General features: G+C 37.8%; 1 protein-coding gene across 2 annotated transcripts in view; it reads right to left on the minus strand.

The window, feature by feature from the left end:
- The window catches only part of LOC121302858 (chromodomain-helicase-DNA-binding protein 1-like), a 29,773-nt gene extending 2,934 nt beyond the window's left edge, over nucleotides 1-26,839 (minus strand). The window contains exons 1-32 of one of the 2 annotated variants that reach the window (XM_041233158.1): nucleotides 26,512-26,839; nucleotides 24,723-24,908; nucleotides 19,090-19,303; nucleotides 18,329-18,433; nucleotides 18,149-18,219; nucleotides 17,572-17,709; nucleotides 16,419-16,672; nucleotides 16,081-16,306; nucleotides 15,621-15,721; nucleotides 15,016-15,194; nucleotides 14,371-14,495; nucleotides 12,632-12,848; nucleotides 11,988-12,077; nucleotides 11,431-11,621; nucleotides 11,073-11,261; nucleotides 10,506-10,668; nucleotides 8,642-8,794; nucleotides 8,433-8,504; nucleotides 7,786-7,935; nucleotides 7,500-7,648; nucleotides 6,704-6,800; nucleotides 6,528-6,623; nucleotides 6,155-6,331; nucleotides 5,383-5,561; nucleotides 5,056-5,097; nucleotides 4,824-4,957; nucleotides 2,919-3,057; nucleotides 2,555-2,705; nucleotides 2,288-2,410; nucleotides 1,837-1,977; nucleotides 1,168-1,452; nucleotides 908-1,042 (exon numbers count right to left, since the gene is read on the minus strand). In XM_041233158.1, the coding sequence (XP_041089092.1) occupies nucleotides 908-1,042; nucleotides 1,168-1,452; nucleotides 1,837-1,977; nucleotides 2,288-2,410; nucleotides 2,555-2,705; nucleotides 2,919-3,057; nucleotides 4,824-4,957; nucleotides 5,056-5,097; nucleotides 5,383-5,561; nucleotides 6,155-6,331; nucleotides 6,528-6,623; nucleotides 6,704-6,800; nucleotides 7,500-7,648; nucleotides 7,786-7,935; nucleotides 8,433-8,504; nucleotides 8,642-8,794; nucleotides 10,506-10,668; nucleotides 11,073-11,261; nucleotides 11,431-11,621; nucleotides 11,988-12,077; nucleotides 12,632-12,848; nucleotides 14,371-14,495; nucleotides 15,016-15,194; nucleotides 15,621-15,721; nucleotides 16,081-16,306; nucleotides 16,419-16,672; nucleotides 17,572-17,709; nucleotides 18,149-18,219; nucleotides 18,329-18,433; nucleotides 19,090-19,303; nucleotides 24,723-24,775 (4,539 nt within the window). In that variant the 5' untranslated portion in view covers nucleotides 24,776-24,908; nucleotides 26,512-26,839. Of the gene's footprint in view, nucleotides 1-907; nucleotides 1,043-1,167; nucleotides 1,453-1,836; nucleotides 1,978-2,287; nucleotides 2,411-2,554; nucleotides 2,706-2,918; nucleotides 3,058-4,823; nucleotides 4,958-5,055; nucleotides 5,098-5,382; nucleotides 5,562-6,154; nucleotides 6,332-6,527; nucleotides 6,624-6,703; nucleotides 6,801-7,499; nucleotides 7,649-7,785; nucleotides 7,936-8,432; nucleotides 8,505-8,641; nucleotides 8,795-10,505; nucleotides 10,669-11,072; nucleotides 11,262-11,430; nucleotides 11,622-11,987; nucleotides 12,078-12,631; nucleotides 12,849-14,370; nucleotides 14,496-15,015; nucleotides 15,195-15,620; nucleotides 15,722-16,080; nucleotides 16,307-16,418; nucleotides 16,673-17,571; nucleotides 17,737-18,148; nucleotides 18,220-18,328; nucleotides 18,434-19,089; nucleotides 19,304-24,722; nucleotides 24,909-26,511 lie in introns of both variants that reach the window. The other variant, XM_041233150.1, reaches the window with a different exon arrangement.
- Between the last annotated feature and the right edge of the window lie 335 nt (nucleotides 26,840-27,174).

A 27,174-nucleotide genomic window follows, 5' to 3' on the forward strand; every position in this document is an offset into this window, starting at 1 on the left:
GCTTAGTGAAAAACAGAGATTTGCATCGCAACTGAAGAAAAGCAAGCCACAGATGTTTAAATGCAGTGGTAGTCCTGACAAAATACTGTACTGCAATGATATTAATTAAAAAACGATTATACGTAACACCACATGGCAGTTAAACTAGGGTTTTGGCTGTTTTGATGTATTGACATTTGTATACTGTATTTAAACTGCTGATGTGCAGTGCCACACTTTTGCTTATTAATCATATCAGTCCATTTAAGAGTCAACCGCTTAAAGAATCAATATCACCCAGGGACGGATGTGACTCTTATAAACAGAGTGCACCGTACCTAACTAAAGAATTACCAAATCAGTTCGAACACATGCAACACATTTAAAAACAAGATCTAACGTGTAATTATAAAAGGGAAATTGTGGGTTGTGTTGGGAGACAAAGCAGACAGCAAAATAGCACCTGCCTCAACATCAACCAAACAAAAGCATTACAGTAGCTTACAGACTGCCAGAAAAATAAATTAAGGACAATATGAATTGATGCTCTCTGATGTTGTAATGGTTTCTGCTTATGTTTTAAACACACATTTCTTGAAGTTCAATGAGGGAAATGACTCATCTACTTGTTGCATTTACAGTGCAGGTAATACAAGATGTGCAGGCAAGTAGGTAATACGATTAAATAGTGTGATCAACTTTATAAAGAAATACTACATATGCTGTACATTTTGCTCCAGACATCATTCCCCGATACAACATTGTACTGGTATATAGAAATGAGCCCTAGCTTACAATTCAGACCATACCGGGTCATTCCCTTTCAATATAGAAGACTCAGCTCTCTGTTAAGTCCCTTTTACGCAGCCCCTTTGTTGGTTTTAAGAGGTATTTCCTGTCAATATTGAACTTGCCATCTTGAACCTACCACACTAAACGTCTTTTGGTCAAGCTCCTCCGACTCCTCGGCGATGGGTACAGGTTCACTGCTTGCAGTAATGTGCACAGGAGCATCTGTTACCTTCTTCAGTTTTTCCTTCATCTCAACTTTTACTTCAGTTATCTTAAAAAAAACACAGCAACATTTAATTTGAGTTAAATGAAGTGTCTGAAATCAGACTTGGAATTTATACATTTCAATATTAATACCGACAGACTACACACAGGAATGAATGTTGTCTTTCTTACTTTTTCCTCTTTAATTTCTTCTTTTTTCAGTACAGGCTCAGCTTTCATTTCTTTCTTCTCTTTCAGTTCCCTTTTCTCTTTTACATCCTTATTTTCCTCTTTTTTATCCTTTTTTTCTTTTTTGTTGTCCTTTTCTTTTGCTTCCTTCTCTTCAGGCTCATTTTTAATTACAGTTTCTGGCTCTGGTTCGTCATCATCACCACCATCATCATCATCATCACTTGACTTTTTTACTTTTTCAGCTTTGGCTCTCCTGTTGACAGGCTTGGCAGGAGCAACCTCTTCCTAAAAGGAGGACACATGGCTGTTTTGCAAACTGATGAAAACAAACCATGTCTACTTGATATATTTTCATTCATTTTACATCTGGATATCTAATACATATACAAAATGCTTTTTTTATTTTTATTTTTTTTACAGTCACAACTACTGTGTTATAATCAGGGCTTCAGTTTGGTTTTTATTAATTTAATTTTTTGGTGCTTACTTTGAGTTATTTATTTCTTTTTGTTTTCCCCCCCCCCCCCCCCCCCATGCAGTGCATCTTAGACCAATTTAACTGGTACAGTAAAGAAAAGTTAATAAATAAATAAAAATAAAACGAGCTTATTAAGTGTCATCTTGTGTCTACAATTTGGTAGCAATGTTTTACTAGCATACAAGCCCCACCTTTCGCTCTTCCGTCTCCTCCTCCTCTGAACTTTTCTCTGATGGGGGCGGAGACAAGTCACTCTTCACCACCTCTTCAACTTTTACTGGCTTTGCAACTTTGTTCTTCTTGCTTCTGGGCTTCCTCTTTCTTGAATTGGCCTACAAACAGTAGATTAGTAGGTTCCAAGTTAATTCTAAAAATATTCAAAATAATATTTAATACTAACTTTAATTGCTACATAAACTTTTTTTAAAGACATGTTCAATCAGATTTCTATGCAACTATCTCCATAATTGAAAAACATTTAAGTATTAAATACTCATAGTATGCATGCATTTCTCTTAAGCATAAGCACACAGTACAACAGGGACACCTAGTGGGTACATTTTTGTGTTTATAACATATCAAACTGCTGAGTAAGAAGGCCTTACTTTTAAAAAATTTTTCAATACAAAGTGTTTGGCTTACCGTCCCAGCTAACCTCTGGGCCTCCTTCCTGGCCAGGTCCTTGCTTAGTAGTTTTATGAGGTAGTCAGCTCTTGTCTGCAGCTGTTTAGCCTGTGGCTTCTTATCTGGGTCATCTGGTAACAGCTGCATTGAGAAAGAAAAAAATGTTAATGAAACTACAATAAAATAAAATAAAATTCAAGGCATATGTTAATTTTCTATTTCGTAGCATTTTGAACACTTACACTAACCCATTCCCCAATCAAAATGCAGCACTATGTGACTTACCTTTTGTGTTAAATTGAGGTCTGGGTCCATTTTGATCATTTCCCAGCTACCATAGCCATACTCGTATATACCAATCAATAGGTTGGAGTCATCTTCTTTACCCCAGTCAACATCAAAGTGAGCTGCCTTTGAATGACAAGGGATGCTATATCTGTTGAAGCAACAAGATATACTACTTCAGGTCACCACAATCAACTCAATTTGCTTTAACTCAAATCTTGAATGATTGTTTTAAGAAAAATCTACCAACACTATTGGGGATGAATTAAAAACTATCTGCTAGCTATTGACTTGTTGTCTATATGACCACTACAGTTCTTACAGGAGACACAAAATTGATTCTTTTAGATTTCTTTTGACCTACCTTTTCCTGTCCTCAGCATCTGCTGGAATGGACTTGTGCAATGGTGCCAGTTCTTCTTCATGCGAGATGACCAACTTTGCATTCACTTGAACCCCTGAGATTCGGAATGTCGGTCCTTTCACTTTACCTCGCCTGCCCCCTGTTGATCAAAAAGAACATTGCCTGAGGTTTAAAGACAGGAGGCCTCTATTTATTCAAACCTCCAGCGATTCTGAGCAGTATTTTTAAACATGCAGCATACCACAGGTTACTGTGAAAAACAAAATGTTAAAATATTCTAGAAATTTGTAGTAAATTAAATAAAAACTGAAAAAAGCTTGGTTGGATAAGTGTCCACCCCCCCTTGTAGTAGCGATCCTAAATTAGCTCAGGTGTAATTTAGAATTGTCTTCAAAATTACACACCAAGTTAAGTGGCCTCCACCTGTGTTAAATTGCAGTGATTCACATGATGTCAGGATAAATTCAGCAGTTCCTGTAGGTTCCCTCTGCTGGGTAGTGCATTTCAAAGCAAAGACTCAACCATGAGCACCAAGGCTCTTTCAAAAGAACTCCGGGACAAAGTTGCTGAAAGGCACAGATCAGGGGATGGGTATGAAAAAACATCAAAGGCCTTGAATATCCCTTGGAACACGGTCAAGACGATTACTAATAAGTGGAAGGTGTATGGCACCACCAAGGCCCTGCCTAAATCAGGCCGTCCCTTAAAACTATTACTGATCAGAGAGGCTACCAAGATCCCAATGGCAATTTTGCAAGAGCTACAGGTTTTTATGGCCAAGACTGGTCAAAGTGTGCATGTGACAACAATATCCCAAGCACTCCACAATTCTGGCCTGTATGGTAGGGTGGCAAGAAGGAAGCCATTACTCAAGAAAGCCCACCTTGAATCCTGTTTGAAGTATGCAAAAAAACTCAGGAGATTCTGTAGTCATGTGGCAAAAAATTTTGCCGTCTGACGAAACTAAAATTGAACTTTTTGGACTAAATGCAAAGCATTATGTTTGGCACAAACACAGCACAGCACATCACCCAAAGAACACCATCCCTACTGTGAAGCATGGTGGTGGCAGCATCATGTTATGGGGATGTTTCTCATCGGCAGGAACTGGGGCACTTGTCAGGATAGAAAAGAAAATGAATGGAGCAAAGTACAGAGAAGTCCTTGAAGAAAACCTGCTGCCCTCTGCAAGAAAGCTGAAACTGGGACAGAAGTTCACCTTTCAGCATGACAACGATCCAAAGCACACAGCCAAAGCTACACTGGAGTGACTAAAGAACGAAAAGGTAACTGTCCTTGAGTAGCCCAGTCACAGCCCCGACCTAAATCCAATTGAAAATTTGTGGCATGGCTTGAAGATTGCTGTCCATCAATGCTCCCCAAGGAACTTGACAGAGCTTGAACAGTTTTGTAAAGAAGAATGGTCAAATATTGCCAAATCTTGGTGTGCAAAGTTGGTAGAGACCTATCCCAACAGACTCACAGCTATAATTGCTGCCAAAGATGCTTCCACCAAGTATTAACTCAGGGGGGTGGAGACTTATCCAATTATGATCTTTCAGTTTTGTATTTATTATATAATCGTTCTCAATTAAAACTTTTTTCCCTTGAACAATGTGGAGTATGGTGTGTAGATAAATGGAAAAAAATGTAAATGCATGAAACTGAGGCACTGACATAATGTGAAAAAGTTCAAGGGGGTGTAGACTTTCTATAGGCACTGTATTTCCATGTTGCCAGGTAGATTTAACCAGCTCAGGGATAACATTAAATGATTTATTTCACCCTCAACAAACTGCTTCTGTATTTATTCTTGCTAGAATTTATTTTTTTTTATTGACCAGAATTGAAAAAAAGTAAATTAGAAAGCATTCTTTAAAAAATCCTTCTAAAAACATAAATTACCTCCTGTCTTTTCTGGCCCAGATGAGTTCTCTCTCAGGGTCTTTATGCAGCCATTATGCACGGTTTCAGCCAGCCGTTTAAGGTCCATTTCAGATTTGTCAACCAGTTCAGCGTCCCGGGCAATTGCATCAAGTCTAGAAAACAATGGAATGGGATTTAGGTCTGTCCATAGCTAACAATTCAAAAGAGAACATTATCTTAAATCACGTGTATTATATAAAACAAAACTTACCTTTCCAGAGGGCCTCCAAACTTTTTGTAACTCTTGATGAACCTGTAACATCAAACATGAAAAACCATGTTACAAAAAGACAGTATTCCCCTAGAAAGAAATTAAAGGGTTGTATAGCACAATGGAAACGGACCTACAAATTAAAAAAAATAAAATAACTCCAGAATAAACTGTAAGAGGTCATAAACAGAAACATAAAAAGGTGCCTTAAAAGTAATGTAAATCCCCTTTTTTCACATAGAACATTAGATCATTGATATGCTCATTTAAATGGATGCCAAGTTCTATAAAAAATAGGCTTTAAAAAGTATTAATTTCAGACATTACCTCCGTATTTCAGCATCACTGAACCCTTTGATGTTTTCTCTTGGAATTGTCCGTGGTCTCCCTCGTTTCTTTGGTCGCTTTCTGCCTGAAATAGAATCGCTGTCGGACCCAGAGTACCTCCTGTTCCTGCTGTTCCTGCTGTTCCTGCCGCGCCTGCCTTCATTCCCATTAAAATTTGCCTGTTTAAAGAATAACATTACAGATTGACTAGATAAGCCACACTGAACATCATGCTTTTTTAGCGTTTCACAGAAATATGCACAGCACTCCTACACGGTCGTGTCACAATAAGATTCTCCAGAACATTACTAAATCTGTCCTCATGACTGTTTCTAGCATTTTATTTTTAACTTCCACTTCATACTCTAGTCATATCAAAAGCTGTAGTGTGGCGACAAGTCTACTGCAATGAAAAATTTTGGATTGGTTAGTAGAGCTTCATGAACCAATTATTCTGATTGAGCTCTCCACAGAAATCAGATGCCGACATTCATGTGAGGGTCACTGGTGTTGATTGGGCTAATTTACTAATCAAAATGAAACAAGTGAAGAAACAGCTGCTTGAATCTGTGTGGATTGCTGTCATCCAGAGTCCAAAAAAGCAGCAATCCACACAAATTCAGCCTTTGCATATCAGCACATGGCGAATTCAGTTAATCTATACAAATCATAACGTTACTAATTCACAACAGACCATGGTACAGTAAAGCACTGCTAGTAACTAAAGCACGGCACCTCAGACATTAACACAATGTACTAGATAAGCAAATACCTGTTTGGCGCAATTTCTCATTCTGGGCAGTAAGTAGATCTCTTCCAGCTCTTTCTGCCTCTCTTCCTCTTCCAGTCTCCTCCGCTGCTCCTCAGGAATAATATCATCCCAGGACTTCTTTTTCCGATCAGCATCCAGGTCAATCTCTTCATCCTCCATTGTTGAAAAGTTTGCCACCTGAAGGGGTTAAAACAGCAAAAAAAGTGTTGAGTTAAAATAACTGATGCTACTCCATTGCCCTGTGAAGGATTTACAACAGCATATTTCAGATAAATACTATCTAAAGCAATACTGATTTATGTATTATTATTTGTACTTGGTTTTATATATTTAACAACTTTGTGCATTCAGATGGACACACACACGGCAGCACCTTAAACTGTGACAGCAGTTCTTCCCCCACAGTAGATGGACCGGGATCATTTTCTCGTGTTTCAGCTCGCTTCAGGATTTCATCGATATCCATTTCCTGGTAAGCAAGCACAGGGATGTTAGGTCTCTTGAAATAAAGACCTTCAGGTCAAAACTAACAACTGAAATGCATCTAACCTGTGGCTCCTGCTCCTCTCCTTCTTGTTCTTTAAACAGTTCCTCAGCACCAAACTTCAGGATTGCTGAAAGCTCTTCTTTATTGAAAGGAGTGGAACTGTAAAAATCAAATACAGATTTCACAGGATGATTGAGCATTTCTTGCATCAACATTTTGTTTCTTTAGTTTTAATTTGTCTGATAAAAACCACATTTACCTTGGAAGCTTCACTTCCGGGGTAATTTGCTCCTCCCACTCTCTAAATGGTAAGTAATTCATTCACATGGTAGCACCAAATGACAGCATTTAGTTACAGTAATTCAACTAAAACTGATTTTTTTTTTTTTTTTTTTAGAGAATTACAGATTTTACAACTATTAAGGGGCAGCCAAGCACTGCTCCAGCAAACGTACACTGTCTGCTTGAGTACCACTATATGAAGATTAATATCCATAACAATACTGTCTCTCTTGTTGAATTTCTGGGTTACAACTTTATTATAACTCAATTACCACATTAACACATATTACCCACAGAGAACAGGAATCATCTATGAATTGTAATTACACAGGTTTTACCTATAAATATTCTCCATGAAAGTTACAGTAGTCAGGGACTAAGGACAGGTACTAACAGTAGGGTGGAGCAACACCAGTCACACACGTGTTTTGCACGTACAGGAACTGGGCAGAGAAATACTGCCAAATGCTGTTCTAACAGTCCATAATTCTGCAGGCACAACGTGCACTGTGATGCATTCTGCATACATCTGATTTAATAAACTGCACGTTGTTACTGGAGGTATAAAGCAAGCACCTTGAAGGAGCTGAGCCTGTGTGCAGTACAGTTTTTCCTGTGGTATCCATTCTCTGGATCACCAGGTGGTCCAGCACCATCTTTTTCTTTGCCCTTTCAATGATTTCTTCCTCCACAGACCCCTTGGTGACCAGTCGATAGATGTTGACCTGAAATTGGACAAAACAATTAAAATGAATTACAATCCCATTATTTTTATTACAGGTGATTTGAGAATGTACTTTTAACTTATTAAGAATACAATATTGCCCTGATCTACAAACGGAGCAAACATGTCCAATTGTACCTGTTTCTTCTGCCCAATCCTATGGGCCCTGGCTTGTGCTTGCAAGTCATTTTGAGGATTCCAATCAGAGTCAAAAATGACAACAGTATCTGCAGAGGCCAAATTTATGCCCAGACCACCAGCTCTTGTAGACAGCAAGAAGCAGAAATCCTAAAAGGGACAGCAAACAAGTGAAGAACATTGCAACAACATTGCCAAAAATGAGCGAACATCTGATTTGCAATCTGCAGATGTTTATTAAAAAAAAAAGTGGTGAAAAAGGACATTTAAAAAGCAGAAATGCTACATTAGAGGTCCCTTTCAAGAAGTAAAACACAGGAGACTGCTACATGCAAAGGAACTTTACCTCTTAAAACATCTTGTTTAAAAAAAACAAAAAAAAAAAACACATTGTACAGGCTAAATACTTCCTACAGATTACAATGCCCCCCTTTGTAATGTCTGTGGCACCCATTTGCCATTCCACTAGCACTTTCAATCCAGTTATAAGGCAGAACACAAATAACCACGGTGTAACTAGTCTCCTCAGTAAAGCATTATAAAAGAGCAAGCACTGTACTGTTAGTTAATACATTAAACAAGGTGTAAAGAAAGACATCCATACAAGTCTCGTAGATTCATTAACAGAATTACAATCTGCCATTTACCTCTGATCCTTCTGCATTAAAATGATCAAGTGCTTGCCTCCTCATTTCTCCCTTTATCGATCCATCCAGCCTCTAGATAAATAACAGAAAGAAATATTTTGGTTATGTACCTGTCTTTTCTCTACTGCTTCGTCTTTCAAGCATTCCAAAACAATGTCTAAACATTCTAAAACACAAAGCGTCCCATGAAATGAACGGAGAGAGTTTACCTGAAACAGGAACTGTCGACTCTTCAAGTATTCTGCGAGAATGTCCAGCATTCGCACCATCTGAGAGAAGATGAGAACTCGGTGGCCTCGCTCTTTAAGGCGCAAGAGGAGCTTGTCAAGCAAGATCAGCTTTCCACTGCTACGAATCAGATGCTGAGGAACAAGAAGTGATTCCAATTAGTGCTGCTGAATAAAACTACATGTAAATACAGAGTATGTAACCCACAGAGAACCAAAAAGACGAGGTTCTTTTTTTTATTTTTTTATTACTTGCTGCTTGTTTAATCCGTATTTCTTGTTTTCACAATTGAAATCTATACGAGTCTCACGTCTTTCTCACATTATCAATGTGTTCACACAGGGTTTTCTAAAGTCACGGTACCATTAGGCCAGCAATAACAGAGATGTTTCGATCAACACACCAGAGAAAATGAAGAACACATCATTACTGGCTACAGTTCTTCAAGTATTTTGAAATAGTACATTCTGCATGGATCACTTCATAAGACATTTAGACATTCTACAAACATTAAATGTTAACCCTTTGCAGTCCTATGTTGGACCAGGTCCAACATTGCAATTTTGTCTTTCTAGTCTGATGTCGGACAGAAGACGTCAACCACAGTTGTTTTTTCTCAGGAAAAAGCAGAGAAAACCTCTCATTGGTCGAGGGAGACCGATAGGAGCTGGAAAAAAAAAGGGGCGGATCGGAGCAATACACGCAGCCCCTGCACCATAGAGATAACATGGACATAAACAAAGAAGATAGATGCTTCCGCATACAGCGCTCAAAGAATATCATGGACATTTGCAGAGCTTTGAGATGTTATAGTAATAAAATAATGACTTGGATCGTATTATTGAGTTTAGTGATAAAATGAATGATCAGGAGAGGAGTTATCAGTATGCACAACTATGAAAAGGTATGTGAAAAATACAGCGAACAAGGGGTGGGGCTTGGCCGGAGATGCAGTACTGAGTGTTCTTTTGATATGCAGTGCCTTTTAAACCTGTTTTACTGGGGGGAAAGAAACACTTTTAAACAGTGCATGTGAAAATAAATTGGACCTGAGGCGCCTGACGGTTAAATGATATGGTACCAAAATTGTAATTGTAATGCATTCTTTGATTTAAAAAAAATATTTAATTAATGTGGTACTGTATGTAGTCCAGCTGAGACTCACAGCAGGAGCTCTGGTGTTTTTATAAAGTATTTTTTTGTTTGAAGGTTAAAAAGCTTTTTTAAAAGGCAATGATGTGCTTGTTTGGACTGATCTAAGAAATGAAACAGGTACTAGAAGCGGATTGAGATAAATGCAGAAAATAGGACATTGAAAATATATATATATTGTAAGGTACCAGGGAGGGGGGTAAAATCCTTCCCTGCTAAAAACCTTGTGAGAATGCACATTTGGGTGTTATGGGGTTTAATTGTAATTGTTTTAATGATTTAGTTAATCCTCGGCACCTGATCGTAATTATAAATTAGAGACGGGTGCAGGGTATTTAAAAGAGGCAGCCAGACTGATCGGGGCGGCTGAGTGAAGAGCCCGACTGCGTGTGTGTCCAGTCGTATTGAAGAGAGTGCTGAGAGAAGCCCGTTTTGGTGTTTGTCAGGTAAACGGCTTAGCCGTCCTGTGGTTTAGTGAGGAACCAGTCTATGTTTAGTCAGAGCTCCAAGAGGGAGCTAGGCATTTGTTTGGTTTTCATTTCTGTGTTTATTAAAAAGTGCGCGTCAGCGCCGTAAAAGATCAATGTGTCCTGGGTCTATCTTAAAGGGGCAACGAACTCCGTGAGTGCGAGGATCGTTTACAATATATACACACACACAGACAAAGGATTTGCACTAGTCACAATGTCTTACCTGTAAGGCCTCTTGTTTGTTATAAAACTCATTATCGTCAGGTGGTTTAATAAGGTAGCAATGATTACAGCACTTTTTCAGTTCCATCATTATATTCAGAAAGCCTGAGGTACTGCCCTTTGTGCCTTTGCTGAGTGCCTTGTAATTCCTGGTCAGCACCCACCTGTTCAAGGAAGTAAAAAAAAAAAGGTTACTGGAATACTTTTTTGTAAAGCCTATTAATGAAATGCCAGCTGATTATCTTTAAATCTACTTAAATGATCAAAAATGCTTTCCCCATATGCTGCCCCTCCGTATACATAAACACAAAACTATAGAGTGACCAGTATTATAAAAACATAGGCCACCATGACCTACATACAATGAAAATGGGTAAAAATGAAAAGTGTGAAATTTCAAGAAATGTTATGCTTTATGTTCTTACTGAATTTTGTTTCAATTTCCAATTGAAATGGAAATTAAAATAATAATAATAATTTAAACCCATAGTATCTACATTTGTCTGTAATCAGTCTACAGAATGGAAACATACTTATGCCTTACCATCGTGCAGGGAAACCAACTTACTTGTAGTATTGCTTCTGTATTGCACTCATTTCCACCCGCAGGATCTGCTCTACCTTCGCAGGAAGAGACTTTTCCACATCCTTTTTAACTCTGCGCAGCAGAAAAGGCTCTAGCTCCTTATGCAGACTAGCATACCCAGAATCACGACCCGTCCCATGATCCTCCTCAAAGACCTCCCAAGAGCTAAACCTTGAAATAAAAATGGTAAAAAGTTAACACTGGACAAGTAATAAACCAGGTAAACATCAAAATCATTTACATAAACTTTAAAATCGTCGTATCATTGTGACTTAGTCGGTCATTTAAAATTTAAATCAAACAAAAAAAATGCACATTTGAAAAGCTCAGCTTCACCTACTTTTCAGGCATGATAAAATGCAGCAATGACCAGAGCTCCTTCAGAGAGTTCTGCAGAGGGGTCCCAGTGATCAGAAGTCTGTGGTTTGACTTGAACTCTATCAGAGTTTTGTAAAGAAGGGAATCGTCATTCTTCAAACGATGAGCTTCATCAACACCAATAAAAGCCCAGTTGACATTGCCAAGGAATGACTGGGACAAAAAAAAAATGCAGCTAATCAAAAGGTATCCACTTTACACATTCTATACTATGGGCTATATGATTCAAACTTTTACTTCTTAATAAATTTACAGTGGGGGCTTTAATGTTATTTTCTCTTCACAAAGTACATGGTACTGGGAAGCTAAAAGCTCAGCTGCTTAAGGATTTGTTAGAGTCTTGGAAAATATATTTTGCTCACTTTTAAAAAAAATATCTGTAATGAACCTTTAAAATACAACTAAATGGACAGGTTATATGAAACAAATGCATTAAGAGTGATCCAAATAAGATCTGCAGTGCAATAAACTGTATAATTCTGAAAATGCGGGCAATATGAATGTTGACTATATACAAACCTTATCTTTAAGCAGAATTTCATACGTTGTTAACAAGATATTCAACTTCAAACGTTTGGTTTGTGGATGCATCCATTCATGTGTTCTAATCTATACAAAAAATAAATAAATAAAAATAATCAATATGATTTGTATGTGTTGCAGAATGCAGGAACCAGAGGACCACTTTCATTTTGCTGATTACAAAGTCTGTCTGAAATTACCTGGAATCACCTAGCTCTTGATATGTATTACTGTTGCCTTGAGAACTAAAGTATAGTCCATCCCCTACTGTTGCCGTACATACAAATTAACAGCCATCAGTTTCATGACAAAGTGGCCCAGCACATACATACCAGACTGGTTCCTCCAAATATATTTAGATTCTGCTACTCTCAATAACTTTTGAATGTCCAAACCAAGTTTCACCACATTTGACCAAGCAGTTCCAAAGACACAAGGACAGTCTTATGACAGAGTAAACCAACTCCAAAAAAGTAGGATTTTGGAAGGATGTGATTGTTATTGCTGTTTATCAGTGTTTTTTTTTTGTTCTCTATAGCATAATACCAGCCATATGTAGAACTGATATTTCACTATAAAGCACATGTAAAGTCCTTGGAAACACAGTTTAAATCTTAATGAAGAAAGGCTGTCAGTCATACCATGCTTCTGCTGTTTATGTCGCCCAGGTAAACCGCTACGTTCATTAGAGGAGCCCATAACTGAATTTCTCTTTGCCATGAAGTAAGAGTAGAGAGGGGTACCACCACCAGGAAAGGTCCATAGAGCTGGTGTTCATGGAACAGATAGTTGAGGAAGGAGATAGTCTGGATGGTTTTTCCAAGACCCATTTCATCTGCAAGGATACAGCTATTGCCCCTGAGGGGAAAAAAAAAAAAAAAAAGTCAATAACCCTGCCAAGAATAAAAAAAAAAGAAGCATCAGTATTATTATTAAAAGCTAGGTCACTATAGCCTACACACACACAAAGCACATACAATAGCATTTTACACCCAAGATAAACTCTCAGATAATCATGACTCAACACTGTCAGTAAGGTCAGCGTCTACATTCACAGTATATATGGAAAATCCTTGCTAATGTCCATTCAGATAGATCAAATTCAGCAAAGCGGTTCTGACTATACAGTCTTGTTTAGTACAACCAATCAAGTGGCAGAAGTCAACCTACGAGTTTTCATAATAAGCTGTTATACAGGGTGCCAAATGTTAGTACTTGCAAAGAACAAGGCTGGATCACATGGTTAACTGTGAGTGATAACATCACCAAATGATGCTGAATGAATGAGCCGAGGCCTATTCATGGGATAAATAAGTTGTATCAAAGTATTTCTGCCAGACAAGCAGTGGCAGTGTTGTCCTTTTCTGGCTTAAGTGTTTTGAAAATGCTTTGCAAGTATGTGCCCTTTGTATTCGATGTAAACAAAAAGCACACCGCCTCGGATCCAGAGCAGGTCGACAGGCTTGTATTACTGGCAAACATGTAAACAAATTGTGCACGTTGAAGAAAATGGACTGTATATAGTTTGCGCTGTTTCAAAATGAACCGTTAAGCCCGGGAATAGGTATTTTTTTACAATGTGTTTTTCAAACTGGGCTGCATTTCCTGATTGATGACCCCATCTAGTGGATGCAAGCATAATCAGCGGCATCCACAGCCGATAAAACATTTTTATGCCAGCAATCTTACAGCCCCACGTGCAAAACTATTACAGTTAATTATCCCTCGCATCCCAATGTAGTGCACAAGCTTTTACTGAACAGCAATGAAATTAAAATAATCACATCTAGTGGGGGGTGGGTACAATCAATACTTTTTCGAACGATTATGTTTTGCGTGCCCAATTAATCGATTGCTATTTGGAGGCTTAACTTACAGCACTAAATGTAGAGAGGTTAGAGTTTTAATTTTAAAAATCGCAGGTTAGATGAGAAGATTGGTTACAAAAATGAATCTATCAAAAAGGCCATCATGAGAATGCTGCCATTAGAGTGTTGTTACAGGTGCGTGAGGCACAACAACATTAATATCGAAGGGAATGCATGTACACAACACTGTGTCGATTGAAAAGAATAAAAAAAAACGTACATTGTACACCCTACTGTAACACCACTAAATCTAACAGCCATTCAAAATGCACGTTTTCATAATGGTTGCTTGAGGTCAATTCCTGAAATAGGTACACATAGGTTATGACGCAAAACTAGAACAAGCACAAAGAAGCAGGCCTTCAAGTAATCCACTCCAAAAAACACTATATAACTGAAGTTTAATTGGTGATTGAGACTAGGATCAACACTAAAAACGTTGATTACCTTACCTAAGATAACATTAATATTAGTATTAAAAATCGAGGTAAAATGTTAGGCAAGTGACTTACTTGCACCATGAGTGTGCCATCCAGTTTAAACTGTCCAGCTGGTAATCCCGGAGCTCCAATCCTTCACCACCAATGTAAGAGGGCTGCTTCTTCATGGGAACAAACCTGGGTCTCTGTTTTAACACCTGTTAATGACATTATATACACACAAAATGTTTCAACATACAAATTCATTTTTACAACAAACAGTTGTAAAAATGAAATGGTAGGGAAGCTTTTAACCCCTCGTGGTCCTATGTCAGACCAGGTCTGACATTACAATTTTCGCTTTCCAGTCATCAAAAAGACGTCAAGCACAGGTCTCTAGTCGTTTCTCACGAAAAAGCAGAGAAAACCTTTCAATGGCTGAGTGAGACCGATAGGAGCTGGGGGACCGCTAAGGGTTAACATGGGTTAACAAGGGTTAACTTTCGAATGTGTTGCAAATTAAAGTTTGTAAATAAGGGCACTGGCAAATTAACCGGCTGCACCACCTAGCCTCTGATAAAGCAATTTCTTATTGTAGAATTTTAGCATTCAGCACATATTTTAGCTTCAGGAACATGCTTAAGGGTGTGGTCTAACATTGTTTATGTACCCCCAAGTGCCTAACAAACATAAGCTACACTGAAAGAAGTTAGACAATGAAATCTACAAGCACTTTACCTTACAGTCTTTGAAGGGAATGGTTTTTGATTGATTTCTGCTCATGTAATCATCAATACATTTCTGAAATTTCCTTGAAATTAGAGCACCGTCCTCCCAGCTGCATTCAGAATACGGAAGGCCTTGCCATTTGCAGAAATAGTCTGGATAACCAGCTGCCGATTTTTGATTAGAATGAGCTGCCAATGGAAGAAGATTGTAATGCAATCAATCAACTGCTTTGAAAGAACTACATCTTGTTAAAATAATGTGGTTCATTTTATAAGCGCCAACCTTATCCATGGCATTTTTGTTGGATTTCAGGAACAAGTGTTAGACCAAAATAGATGATCTTACTGTAAAACTTCCTGATGAATTGAGTTTTCTTTATCTGAAGAATTTTCTGTTTATCTTGCATGAATATATTGAACTGAAAAAGTATGTAAGCTTCCTAAATAAATTAAATGAAGGAAGCATTTGACAATGTTTGAGGCATTCATTCTTTAAAAAACAGTTTGTCGAGTGAACTGTTTAACTGTGTTCCCTAAAGTGATGAGTGGCTTTTTAAAGTGGGGGTGGCATTTAAAGAAAGTCTTTTTTTATGAAAAGCTCACATTTTTACTCACCAATTATTCTCTCCACAATTTGGTATTGAGAATGCAAGTCATCAAGAAGCTCCTGCTGACAGTTAAAATATTCAACATCTTCAGGAGATGATGTTTTTATCCTTTAAAATAAATAACAATGAAATATATAAGAAATTATTTTAGAAAATATTGTTTGATGAGCCCATGTGCAGCATCATAAGACAAAAGGAGGTCGGTTTTAAATGGCACTATTACAATATTACTTTTATAAGAGCAAAATGTATTCTCTCTGGGAGGGGGGCTATTGGGTTAAATAAAAGGTGTTTATAAAAAAAAAAAGTGTAGTGTGTTGAAAGCTTTATTGTATTAAAAAAAAAAAGAGGGTGCAGAGCAGTATGACATTCAACTATTAAATACAACAATTAAAAATAAAGTCAGTTAATGCACTTGAGGGGAATTTACCTATGAATTTATCTGCAAGTCTAACTAAGATACTTACCATCGCTTCATTTCCTGATTCTTTTTCTTAAAGTTATCCAGTTTTTTCATGCCTTTGACATTTTGCTGCTTGAGGGTCTCTTCGGTCTCCCAGGTGTTGTGAATGTGAGACCATCCTTTCCATTTAATCAGATACTGATTGTCTCCAGGGTCTTTGCCTTGTACAAAGTTAGAATTTGGATCCCCATCTGCCTCCACTGCATACACAGTTGTGGTTGCACCAGTAGCTTTAAATAAATAATAATAAAAACACTAACAGTTAGTATTCCACAGGTTTTGGCTCCTATAAGAGAGACAAATTCAAATGTGCATGACATGCATTATTAATTTAGTTAATACCTCCTCTCCTCCCAACCCTCATGTCCATCACTTTTTCCAACGTTTCAAATTCATCATCTTCAGGAGGAGGAACATCTTCACCACAGACTTCCACCAAATCATCAGAATCAGTGTTCATTTCATCATCCTCTTTGTAGCTCACGTTTACAGTGGCCTGACGACGGGGCCCCTTGTCATAATTATCATCATCTGAGGAACCCATTGGTAGCTTCTTTTTCTGAGTTTTGCCTTTTTTACCATTTCTTACATTTGTCCTTTAAAACAATCAAGTTTAATATATAATCTGTAATATGGCTGGGAAAAATATACATAAATTGCAATCATAATTGTATTGGCGAATAACTGTCAATTATGTTATTGTATACTTGGTGTTCCACATTTTCGTTTAACAAATTTTACTGAGTTTGTTACACATACAGTAATCCATCACATATCCACCCATCACATATCCGTCCCAACCATTTATCCGAGAGATTGCAAATCCTTCCAAAGTTTTCGTACAGTGTTGTAACTATTGCTGGTAGTGTCCCAGGAGCTGTTCAGTGTGCTGATATGTAAATAAATCCTGTTTGACTGCAGGGCGTATCAACTTCAACCTCCGTGTCAATCTCCTGTTTGTCACTCAGCAGCGAATGCACACACCCACATGGCAGACGACTACGCTGTCACAAGCATTAACACCCTATATATTTCTAAACATGGGACTTAGAGGAGCTCCCTAATAAAAGAAGAATCTCAAAACAGTAATTGTGTGAATATAGTAATTGTTACAGCTGTGTATAATAGCATTTCAAACAAGATTCATTTATCCAACTTTTTACATATACGCCCTTACTCTGGTCCCACCGCAGTCTGATACATAACAGACTACTGTATTAACAAAAAGGATTACTAAAAACCAAAACACCTGTAAAAATCTCTCTGTATACACAGTTCATATGTGGAATATGGTGCTTAGGTTTTGGTTTCTGATTAAGTTTACTGAATACTAAACAAAAAAAATCAGGTACAAATCAGTAAACTGAAGTTCAGGTTATAAAAAAAACAAAAGAATCCTGTCATTTTCCCCCCCCAACACCAGTGAAAGTCTAATAACTTTGTTATAAAAACATCGTTTACAAGTGTAAAGCGCAAAAAGAAAGGGCAGATTTACCTGTTTGGGGGCTTTCTGCTTTTAACTTTGTGATTAGGCTCGAAGTCAGACACACTCTCATCACTGTTTCCTCCTTGATCATCTGAAGAATCAGAACCAGAATCGGAACCAGAATTCGATCCAGACCTGGACTCTGGCCTGGAACCAGACAAATGCCAGTCCTCACTAAAAACAAATAATTTGGGTTTACAGTACTTTATTACTTTTAAACAGCAAACACATATTCCTTGGGAGGAATTCTAGTAAACGGCCAAGTTACAAATGTCAACAGTGCTGCAAGTTTAGAATTTGTTTATTCAAACATAGTCACAGTACAGTATTTATTTTAGTAAACAAAACACTGTTACATATTTTTGCTGGGTGCAACTCCTCAACCATAGGATAACTGCACTGCCAAACCACACCACTGAAATCCAGTTGTGACCAGTTTTCTCTATATTCTACTTGTTTTATCATCATGAGCAGTCCCTGTCAGTAAGCAGCAAACCTGCCCTGTAGGACTCATTCTGTACAACACGTGGCTTTACCAAGCGAGTCACTTGGGGACCCCTTCCATTATGAATCGTTATAAACTTACTCTTTACGCTTCTTTTTCCTTTTATTCTGACTTGAAGAATCATCATCTGATTCGTCACTGCTGGATGAATCCTGTGGGGGGAAAAAAAAGAATTCTGATAAAGTTATTTTATGGGAAAGGTCTCACATCTGGTCATTCAGGTCTTTATGGAAACAAATACATGTCATTTGTTGCGGTTACCTCATCTGATCCACTGTCTGATGAACTCTGCTGTTGCTGCTGTTGCTGTTTCCTGAGCATAGCCGATCGTTGCACGGCCAAGATACTTGGATTTGATTTCCAAAACTGGAGGGAGGGAAGTAAAATAAATAAAAAAACAATACAAAACATAAAATGACAAGCATTTTAACATGTTCAAGCCAGGTGAAAGTAAAATAAACATGAAATAAATAACACAGTTCACATTATTTCACTACGTTCAAAAACCAAAATGTGCCATGACTAGTTGAGTATGGATTTTAGGAACTTCCAGTAAGTTGTGTAATACAGCATGGAGGGGGTTAATATCCTCACTGCCAAAAATGTAATTGTTTTATTAGTTAATTATCACCTGCACCTGGCTATTATTGTACATTAGGGCAAGATGTAGGGTATTTAAAGAAAGCAGCCAATCCCTTCAGGGCTGCTGCTGTATGAAGGAGCCCGATTGAAGAGGTGCTCAATCGTATTAAAAAGTAACTGTGTTCCTTTTTGTTTTGTGTTTTCTAGCCAGTAAACAGCTTAGCTGCCTGGCTTACTAGAATTAGGTTCCTGACGTGTGTAGTCGCTGCTCCAAAAACTGACTTAGGATTTTGGTTTGTTTTTCATTTATTTTGTAAAAAATTTAAGAGTGCAGAAGCGCCTTTTTGAGAGAGCCTGTGTGGTAGCAAGTTATACCAGATAACACCAACAGAGAAAATAATATGTACAATCCCACATAGCCCATCAGCAACTTTTAATACCTCTGCCCCATCTATTTCCGCAGTTTTGTTTTCTTGTTTCTTTTCCTTTGACCCTTCGGACTCCGATTCCGACTGGCTGCCAGAGTCAGAACCACTGCCTGAGTCGCTGCTTCCCGATTGACTGCTGCTTCCATCACTGCTGCTCCCAGAGCTGGAACCTGAACCTGAACCTGAACCAGAGCCTGATCCAGAGCCAGATTCCTCATCAGATTGGCTAAAAAGTACATTTAGAATAAAAAGTTATACATACATGAAGTCAGCACCTCTTAGCCAATGTGCGATTATAATAGAAAAAACAGGTCTGGGTCACAGGGTGCATAACCAAAATAACAAGGGCTGTATGCTTTATTAGCTACTATCCCTAGTAAAGGGCTGCTACGATTAAATCAAACCGATTCCATTCTATATTATTACATTATACAGATATAAATACTGGATATCGATTAATTTTTATATTTTTAATAACATTATTTAAGTTTATCAAAGAAACTGCACTGAACTCCCTGCCTTAATATTTCTATAAAGACAAGCAGTGGGCATGCTCTTCTATTCCTGCTAGTGTTACTCAGTTTTGGAAATAATTTGTAAGTATGCGCCCTCTATGTATTCGATGAAAACAAAAAGCACGCTGCCTTGGATCCAGGACAGAGCAGGACAACAGGCTTATATTCGTGACAAACAACCTGTAAATAAATTATGCACGTTGAAGAAAACTGTCTGTATGTGGTTCGCGTTTCTTTGGAATTTTAAAATGAACTTAAACCTGGGAATAATATTGTATGTTTTTTTATGATGTAGTTTTCAAACTGGGCTGGGTGCTCTGTCTGCGTTTCCTGATTGATCTAGTCAGTGGAAGTACAACCAGTGTCACCACAGCTGAAAACTATTGAAGCATTTGAGGAGATTTTTGGAATCGGGTCACAACCGGGTAGTGGCATTGGAACTGGGTATTTTGAGTCCGATTCCGGTCCCCAAACTATTTAGAAAAACATGTCTGTATATCAATGTGTGAGCAGAAGGAGGGGGAGGGGGGTTGGCATCTTATATACATTTAAACTAGTAGTACAAGTACTAGTGCTACGGTTTTACATCAGCATAAAAAAGATATTAGAAAAGACCACAACAATCACAGAGCAAAAAATAAGTCAAACTAAACTCATCACAGCTGCGATCAGACTGTAGTCCAAAACAAGGACAAGGCACAAATACATAGTCTAGCTAAGTGAGTGTTTTGGGGTCCCCAAACCCCTTTTACTTGTTTTTTTTTTTTATAAAAAGCTGAGCACCATAGCGGCTCAGTTTAAAACCCAGTCTACTGTGTTGTGCTGCAATTACTTCCTGGTCTGATGTCACCACACACGTCATCCTGCCACAGGAGTATTAGATTCTGGGAAAAATAAATAAATATATCTGCCTGCATTTCTTTCTGTATGATCACAATAAGTTATTCCACATACTGTAAGTCAACAATTAGAATATGTTTTATCACACGAATTACAGCAAAACTTTTTTTTTTAATAAATTTAGTCGGCTCCAATTTTTACCCCAGTTTACTCCCCAATTTAGTGTGCCCAATTATTATCTGTATCCTCGGCCCACTGCTCGCAACCCCCCCGCCAACTCGTGACAGCAAAACTTTAAGAATACTATCGCACTATCCTCATATAAATAATCATTTCTTTTAGCTGCCTTACTGAAACATTGTTTTTTTTCTTCGTTGGTGCAGCAGCCATGTTGAGGTTCAGCAGAGACATGGAGTGAAGTCAGATGATGAATAAACTTGCAAAAAAAAATAAAAAATGGACATGGTATGTCTTCTTCAATTACTATATACTTAAATGTGTTTTTTCAACTAATGTGCCGATTACATTTTTGAAATGGTCATTTTTTTAAAAGGGAAATACAACAAAAATCGTCAAAGTGTGAGTATTGCGATTTTTATTTATGTTTACCGGAGTATTTATACATCTCAAGATTGTGCTTCACTGATTTTAATATTCAATTATACCTTGAGTTAAAGTCTGTAAAGTTCATGAGCAGCACTCTATAGGCAGACTCGTCAGCGACTGCTGCTTTGCCCACCTTGTAGATTCGCTGGGGCCTGAGCGAGCTCTGCACTAATGTGACGTGCATTTTTACAGAGATAAATCAGAGAATCAGCTGCAAGACAGACACAAATATGCTTATGTTAATGCTTTGTAAAAATGGTCTCAAAATAATTTTACCTTGAGAGGATGAAGTCTCGATTGAGGTTTATATTTACGATAACTTGCGAAAGTTAGTAAACTGAGTGCGAAGGTTGTTGCCAGTTACTGCGGAAAATGTGTGCATTTTAGCCTTAGAGGGAACGCTGTTCATTTCCATTTCTTATCTGTGACATACTGTTGATGTGTCATGGTCATCAAATCTTATACTGTACTGACAGCTCCAATTCTGAATTTACAGTCGTGGTAAGAGATGCAGTAACATAGCTAGGGACGACAGACCACTTCTACAACCACTAGGCTAGTTGCATTGTGGTTTGCAAGACATGGTCTGAAACCTGTCTAATAAATGTAGCCTACTCTCCATATAGCAGAAACTTAAAAGGCATCCTTATCTGTAGCTATTCTTCATAATCAATACTAACATTCTTTAAAGAACGCAAGATATTTTCTTCAATATCTCAGGGAAAGACTGAAAACGTGCCTCTATATTAAACACAGCCCACAAACGTCAGATAATGCAATACAGCCTGTATAGTGACCAATTCTTCAGAGAACTACATAGCCTAACAGATTGCTGCATTATTGACAGCCTACTATTACAGACTAATGCTCACCTCTGGCACAACACCATATGCTCACCTGCTTTTTTATATATACATGCCTAAACTAAATTTAATTTGAGGAAAAGTATAAGACATCACTATTGGACTAATGCCAAGCTAAATATTTGTCTGGCAATGGATCCATCCTAATACAAAAGTTTGATTAGTAAAGTATGTGACTGAAATGAGGAACACCATGCCTTTTAAATCTATACCACTCAAGCATTCATACAACACCACGTGTCATTCTGTACCATGCAAAAACAGGCCACAACGACAGAATATAGAACAAAATTTCATAACAAATGCATGTGTCAACCTGACAAGGGGTCCCTAGATACAACTTTTCTTAGCCCAATCAATCAGAGAGCACAAGGCATGCAAAAGTAGGTAACCCTGACAACTGTGGCTTAGATCCTAATAACCTCAAGACTGGCTGCAAGGATCATTCCAACAAAGTTGTCTATTGAATAAGCTGAAGATAACATAGTAAATACATTCTGCTTTGTACACGTCTTCACCAAAGGATGACATTTTGAATGTATAGCATACGTAACTAAAAAGCAACCACTATACCAACGTTAACTAAGTAAATTTCAAGTGATCTGAAAATCTGCAATGCTAAAAGTTCACAAGCAGTTCAATATGATCTAAATCAAATAAAGCTTCAGTCTGAAATAAACGGCATCACAAACTGAATATGGTAAGAATTTCAAAGTACATTTTCACCACAGCCAGCAAAAATAAGTCACTTGCCACAGCAACTTATGTTAAAAGAACAAGATTCATAGTCAGTTTCACCTGGAGAAAATCAACTTATACATTAATCTGCCAGTCTTACCATCTATATTTTACTGTAGTGTTTTTTTCAATTGGCACCCTGCTCCGTAATCTGGTCAAGCAATTGCAAACTCATACAAACCTGATCTGATCTCAAACTAAAATGCACACCTATCGCAAAAAGAAACTCAGGCACAGATGCACTCTTGCTCATCACAATCCCCTGTAATTTAATAGGACTGTACTAATTAAAACTTCATACTCCAGTCCATCTAAAATCCTATTGCTCTTACAAACTGATGATGAGGGACATACAAATACACTGTTTATTAACAGTGCTTGCAGCATGGCTTCAAACTACATGGCTGAAAATTGATTGACAATCACACAGCTTTTTAGTAGGCAGGCTACATATTTACATCTTTCTGAACACTTCAAACACTTATTCCTTTCAATTGGCAAATGTATTGAAACCATCAATTTCAGTGCTCTCCTCCCATCTCCCACCTTCTGTCTAATTTCAAATGGCACAAATGTCTTTTGAAGTTACCCTTTGTTTTTACTGAGGTTTAGGCTATTTAAATCTACCAACTACTTGTACTTGAAGTTGTAACAATCAATACTGTATTTTAGGAACTTATACTTTAACATTTAACACCACATTGGAAACTTAAAAAAGGGCATTACACTATTTGTGTGTACCAGTCTAAAGAAACTTATATTTAGATTAAGCATGATGCAGACATTTACGGTATATGATCTGTTATGACATCAAGAGAATGCATTGCAGTCCCTACAATGTCTTTATTTTTACCCGTCTACTAACAAAATAGATAAACACTTAGTTAAGGCAAATAAATTTATGTAATCCTTATGTTTTAAATAACAAATAATGTTGGTCCTTGAACATTTACTGTAGGTTACAGCTTTTTATACATTGTTGCAAAAAAAAAAAAAAAAAAAAAAAAAAAACACCATGCAAAACTAAAAAGACAAAACATGTCACAAATTAAATAATTTCATCCTTCAGTGTTAAATAGGGGTTTGGAGAATGCTGGCTATGTGTACAGGCTGTGGAACAAAACAGGCCACTGGTATCATTCTAAACCACACTGGTATGAACTACTTGATGTGCAGGTATGTGAATATGTTTAACTCATACTGGCAACCAATTGACTGTAGAATAGGTAAATTAGTAAGAATAACTTATTTTAAATCAGTCCTTAAAGTTTATCTGCACAATACATTTGGTGAATATTACAAATAAACAGCAAATTAGTTCAATCACATTTTACATGAAACTGGGATAGAAGACAAAAGTGCCCCTCTATCAAGAACAAACAGCTGAAATAGCAATATAAAAAAATGTTGTGTTGAAAATGTACTGTTTATCAGAGATTTATCCAGAGTGTCCAGCATTTACAAAAACAACCAACCAGAGCATTCAGCTCAATAGCCAAACAAGCAATCAACTAGATACCCAACATGATAGCAATTTCATTTCTGGCTACTCCAGTCCAAATACCAAAAGGTGCATCATAAAACAAATTTAATCCAATTATAATGTCTGGCCAAAAACATACACATTTTGCTTGATATATTCATATTTTTTGTTCTCTTTGTTAATGTCTACAGCTTTTCATTTGAAAAGGGTGAGTGTTAATAAAATATTATTTGGTCCATGGCAGATAGCTTACAACAATCTCATTTCTCTAGCATTGTACTTAACATGACTTGGCAAGGAAAACTGGGTTGAGCATTGGTTCTATGAAAATGGATAGAAGTTTGAGATTTGAATGAGATGCATGCTGAACTGAAAACAGGGCACAAATGTGTTTTCTACAAATCTCAACTCTAACTTGTACAGTACAGTACAGCAGGGTCTCTACAGAGCAGGGTTATAACCCATGACTGGCCATAATAGCAGTGCTTTTCCTGACAGCCACCTGACCACCAGGTATGCCAAACAGGCAGCATCCCATACCTTAAATATGCATAAAGTTCAGTTTTAAAACTAAACGGAAGGAACAAATGTAAGTCTTACCTTGATTCCCCACTGCTGTTGCTCACACTTTCCTGGTCACTGCGTCCATCCATTTTAGTTACCACAATTGTGTGTTAAAAAATCTTCCTTGTCAGAAGCAATACAAGTTTAAAAAGCAAGTCCGGTTCACTGCAAACGACACTGATTTTCTGTCCTTTCAGCAACCCTCCAGGAGTATCAGATTATCTATAAAGAGAATTTTACAACTTATTTAATATATTGAGGACATTTGCTAGGACAAACTACTTTTGTTTATTTATAAGACAAAAAGCTGTAGTTTGCTAACTCAACAGTTTGTTTACATTCTATTGAGCAGCACTCACTGGAACATACAATTACTGTAGCTGTCAATACACACGTTGTGCACTTGTCCAATTAAGAGCATTTTTCTGTTTTTCAATCACTAAAGCAAACAAATTAAGGTTATTTTGAGAGTCTTTAACAGCAACACGTGATGACTACTTTCTCAAAACGTCAGGTGCATTCTTGCGATGCCCTATTTTGAAATGTGTGTCACTTTCACAACTGAGCTTGTGGATATACGGTGTCAAGATGATGATTTTGTTTTCAATTTTTTTACACTATATGTCCCTTGTGCCTTTCGCCAATGCATTACCCATCTTATACCTGTATGTACATCTTTGTTTTAAAGCAAACATATTCGGGTAGGTTACAACACTTATCGTGGTCTCCAACTACAACTAACAACGTTATTGAAAAACAATATTGTCTCTCGGGTTTGAACTTTAACAATTGCAGTAGAAAAACAGTACCAGCGCATTCCCCAACACACACCCCGCAGTCTTTGTCCTTCCTTTCACTTATTTCCTTATAAACTCCAGCATGGCTCCCTGACCCAAGACTGGTCCTTAGCCCCCCTAAGAAAACGCAAGGCTTTTCTTTACAAACACGCTCTTCTGGTGCACAATAATAATATTCCTTCTGTATTTTTCCCCATCCATTCTAGTTTTAAGAAACATTCCAATAAAGTGAAATACATTAAGAGGCAAAATAAAACCAATCCACATCAACCTAGACCCAACTGACCTAAAACAACCCAAAACGCGTAACAAAATTCAGGCCCAGTCTAACCTCCATCTCCGAATCTTAAATATAATATAGTATTTTTAAACCGCAAAGGCCCCGATTCGAGGCCTGCAGCGTGCTTGAGTTTCAGCCGGCCTCTCCTGAACAAAGATCCCCGCTGGAGCGGCTCTGCCTCCAACCTCCAGGCAGCCTGCGGCTCCTCTCCTCACGCTTGTGCGAGTCAAGAGCTGCGCAGCAAAACCACAAAAAATAAAAAAACCGCGCTGTACTCGTGAAAGAGCTGCACAGAGGAATTAAGGTTTTTTGTATTCGTTTTAAAAACACCGCTTAAAAAGAACACAATTAGTTTTTAGCTATTTATAAATAGTAAGAATTGCAGCACTTTCCACAATAACCTTTCTTTTGGATTAAATTCCTCAATGTTTCCCCTTTGCAAAAAAAAACAAACAAAAACAAACACTACATTATATATCTTGTTTTCTGGGGGGCTAATTTATTTCCTGAACTGCCAGCCTTTTCTTTTTCTCGATACTTTAATCCCTCCCGATAGTCTCCAAATATTTACACATCACGCGTTTCCTACTTAGACCCTCATTCTCCCGTCCGTGATATTCTAGTGGTGTAGTAATGTTAAGTAACTCCTTTCGCAGTTTACGAATGATTGAGATTGTAGTGTCCCCGGTTTAAATCAGACCGGCTGTTCTTTTGGTAATGCTCCCTCTGTCCCGCTTTGCTTTTGTACCTCCAAAGAGTCGTCTGTCTGACTCTCCGTCCGGCGTCTTCGGTCCTTTTTTTTTTTTTTTTTTTTTTTAACAAAATTATTTTCTTTGCCAGGTCCCGTTGTGAGCTTCTTCTCTCGATTCGGCTGTTTGGAATCTGTTCTGTGAGCCAAGCTCTCCCTCGATTCTTTACTCAAAACAATCAGTCAGCCTGAGTTTTTAGGTTTCCTTTCTGTAGTAATTTTTTCTGTAATCAAAAGGTTGTTGATAGTATGGAGCTCATTTACTAGTCCTATCTGCCGGCCTCCGCCATGACGCCGTCGAGCCCACACTCAACCGAACTGGAGTGTGGAAACCCCGGGCAGTGACGTCACAGCCAGTGACGTCACAATCTCTCTCTCTCTCTCTCTCTCTCTCTCTCTCTCTCTCTCTCTCTCACACACACACACACAATACGATTGATGAAGGAGGATGAGAGGGCCTGGAAACAATCTTCAAAATATTTTTTGTAACACTTGGTTCTGGCGGCGGAGTGATCTGTAGATTGGATTCACCCTTGGCTCCTGTTCCTACTATTAATTAATTCAAAAGCGAAACTAAAGTTGCCGACCTTGTGGCAAGTGAAACGTGCTACATTAGAGTGACAAGATGTGGCTTTTTCTTAACACAAGTAAGCCTACATACGA

Source organism: Polyodon spathula, chromosome 2 (assembly GCF_017654505.1).
Source record: "Polyodon spathula isolate WHYD16114869_AA chromosome 2, ASM1765450v1, whole genome shotgun sequence".
Lineage (NCBI taxonomy): Eukaryota > Metazoa > Chordata > Actinopteri > Acipenseriformes > Polyodontidae > Polyodon > Polyodon spathula.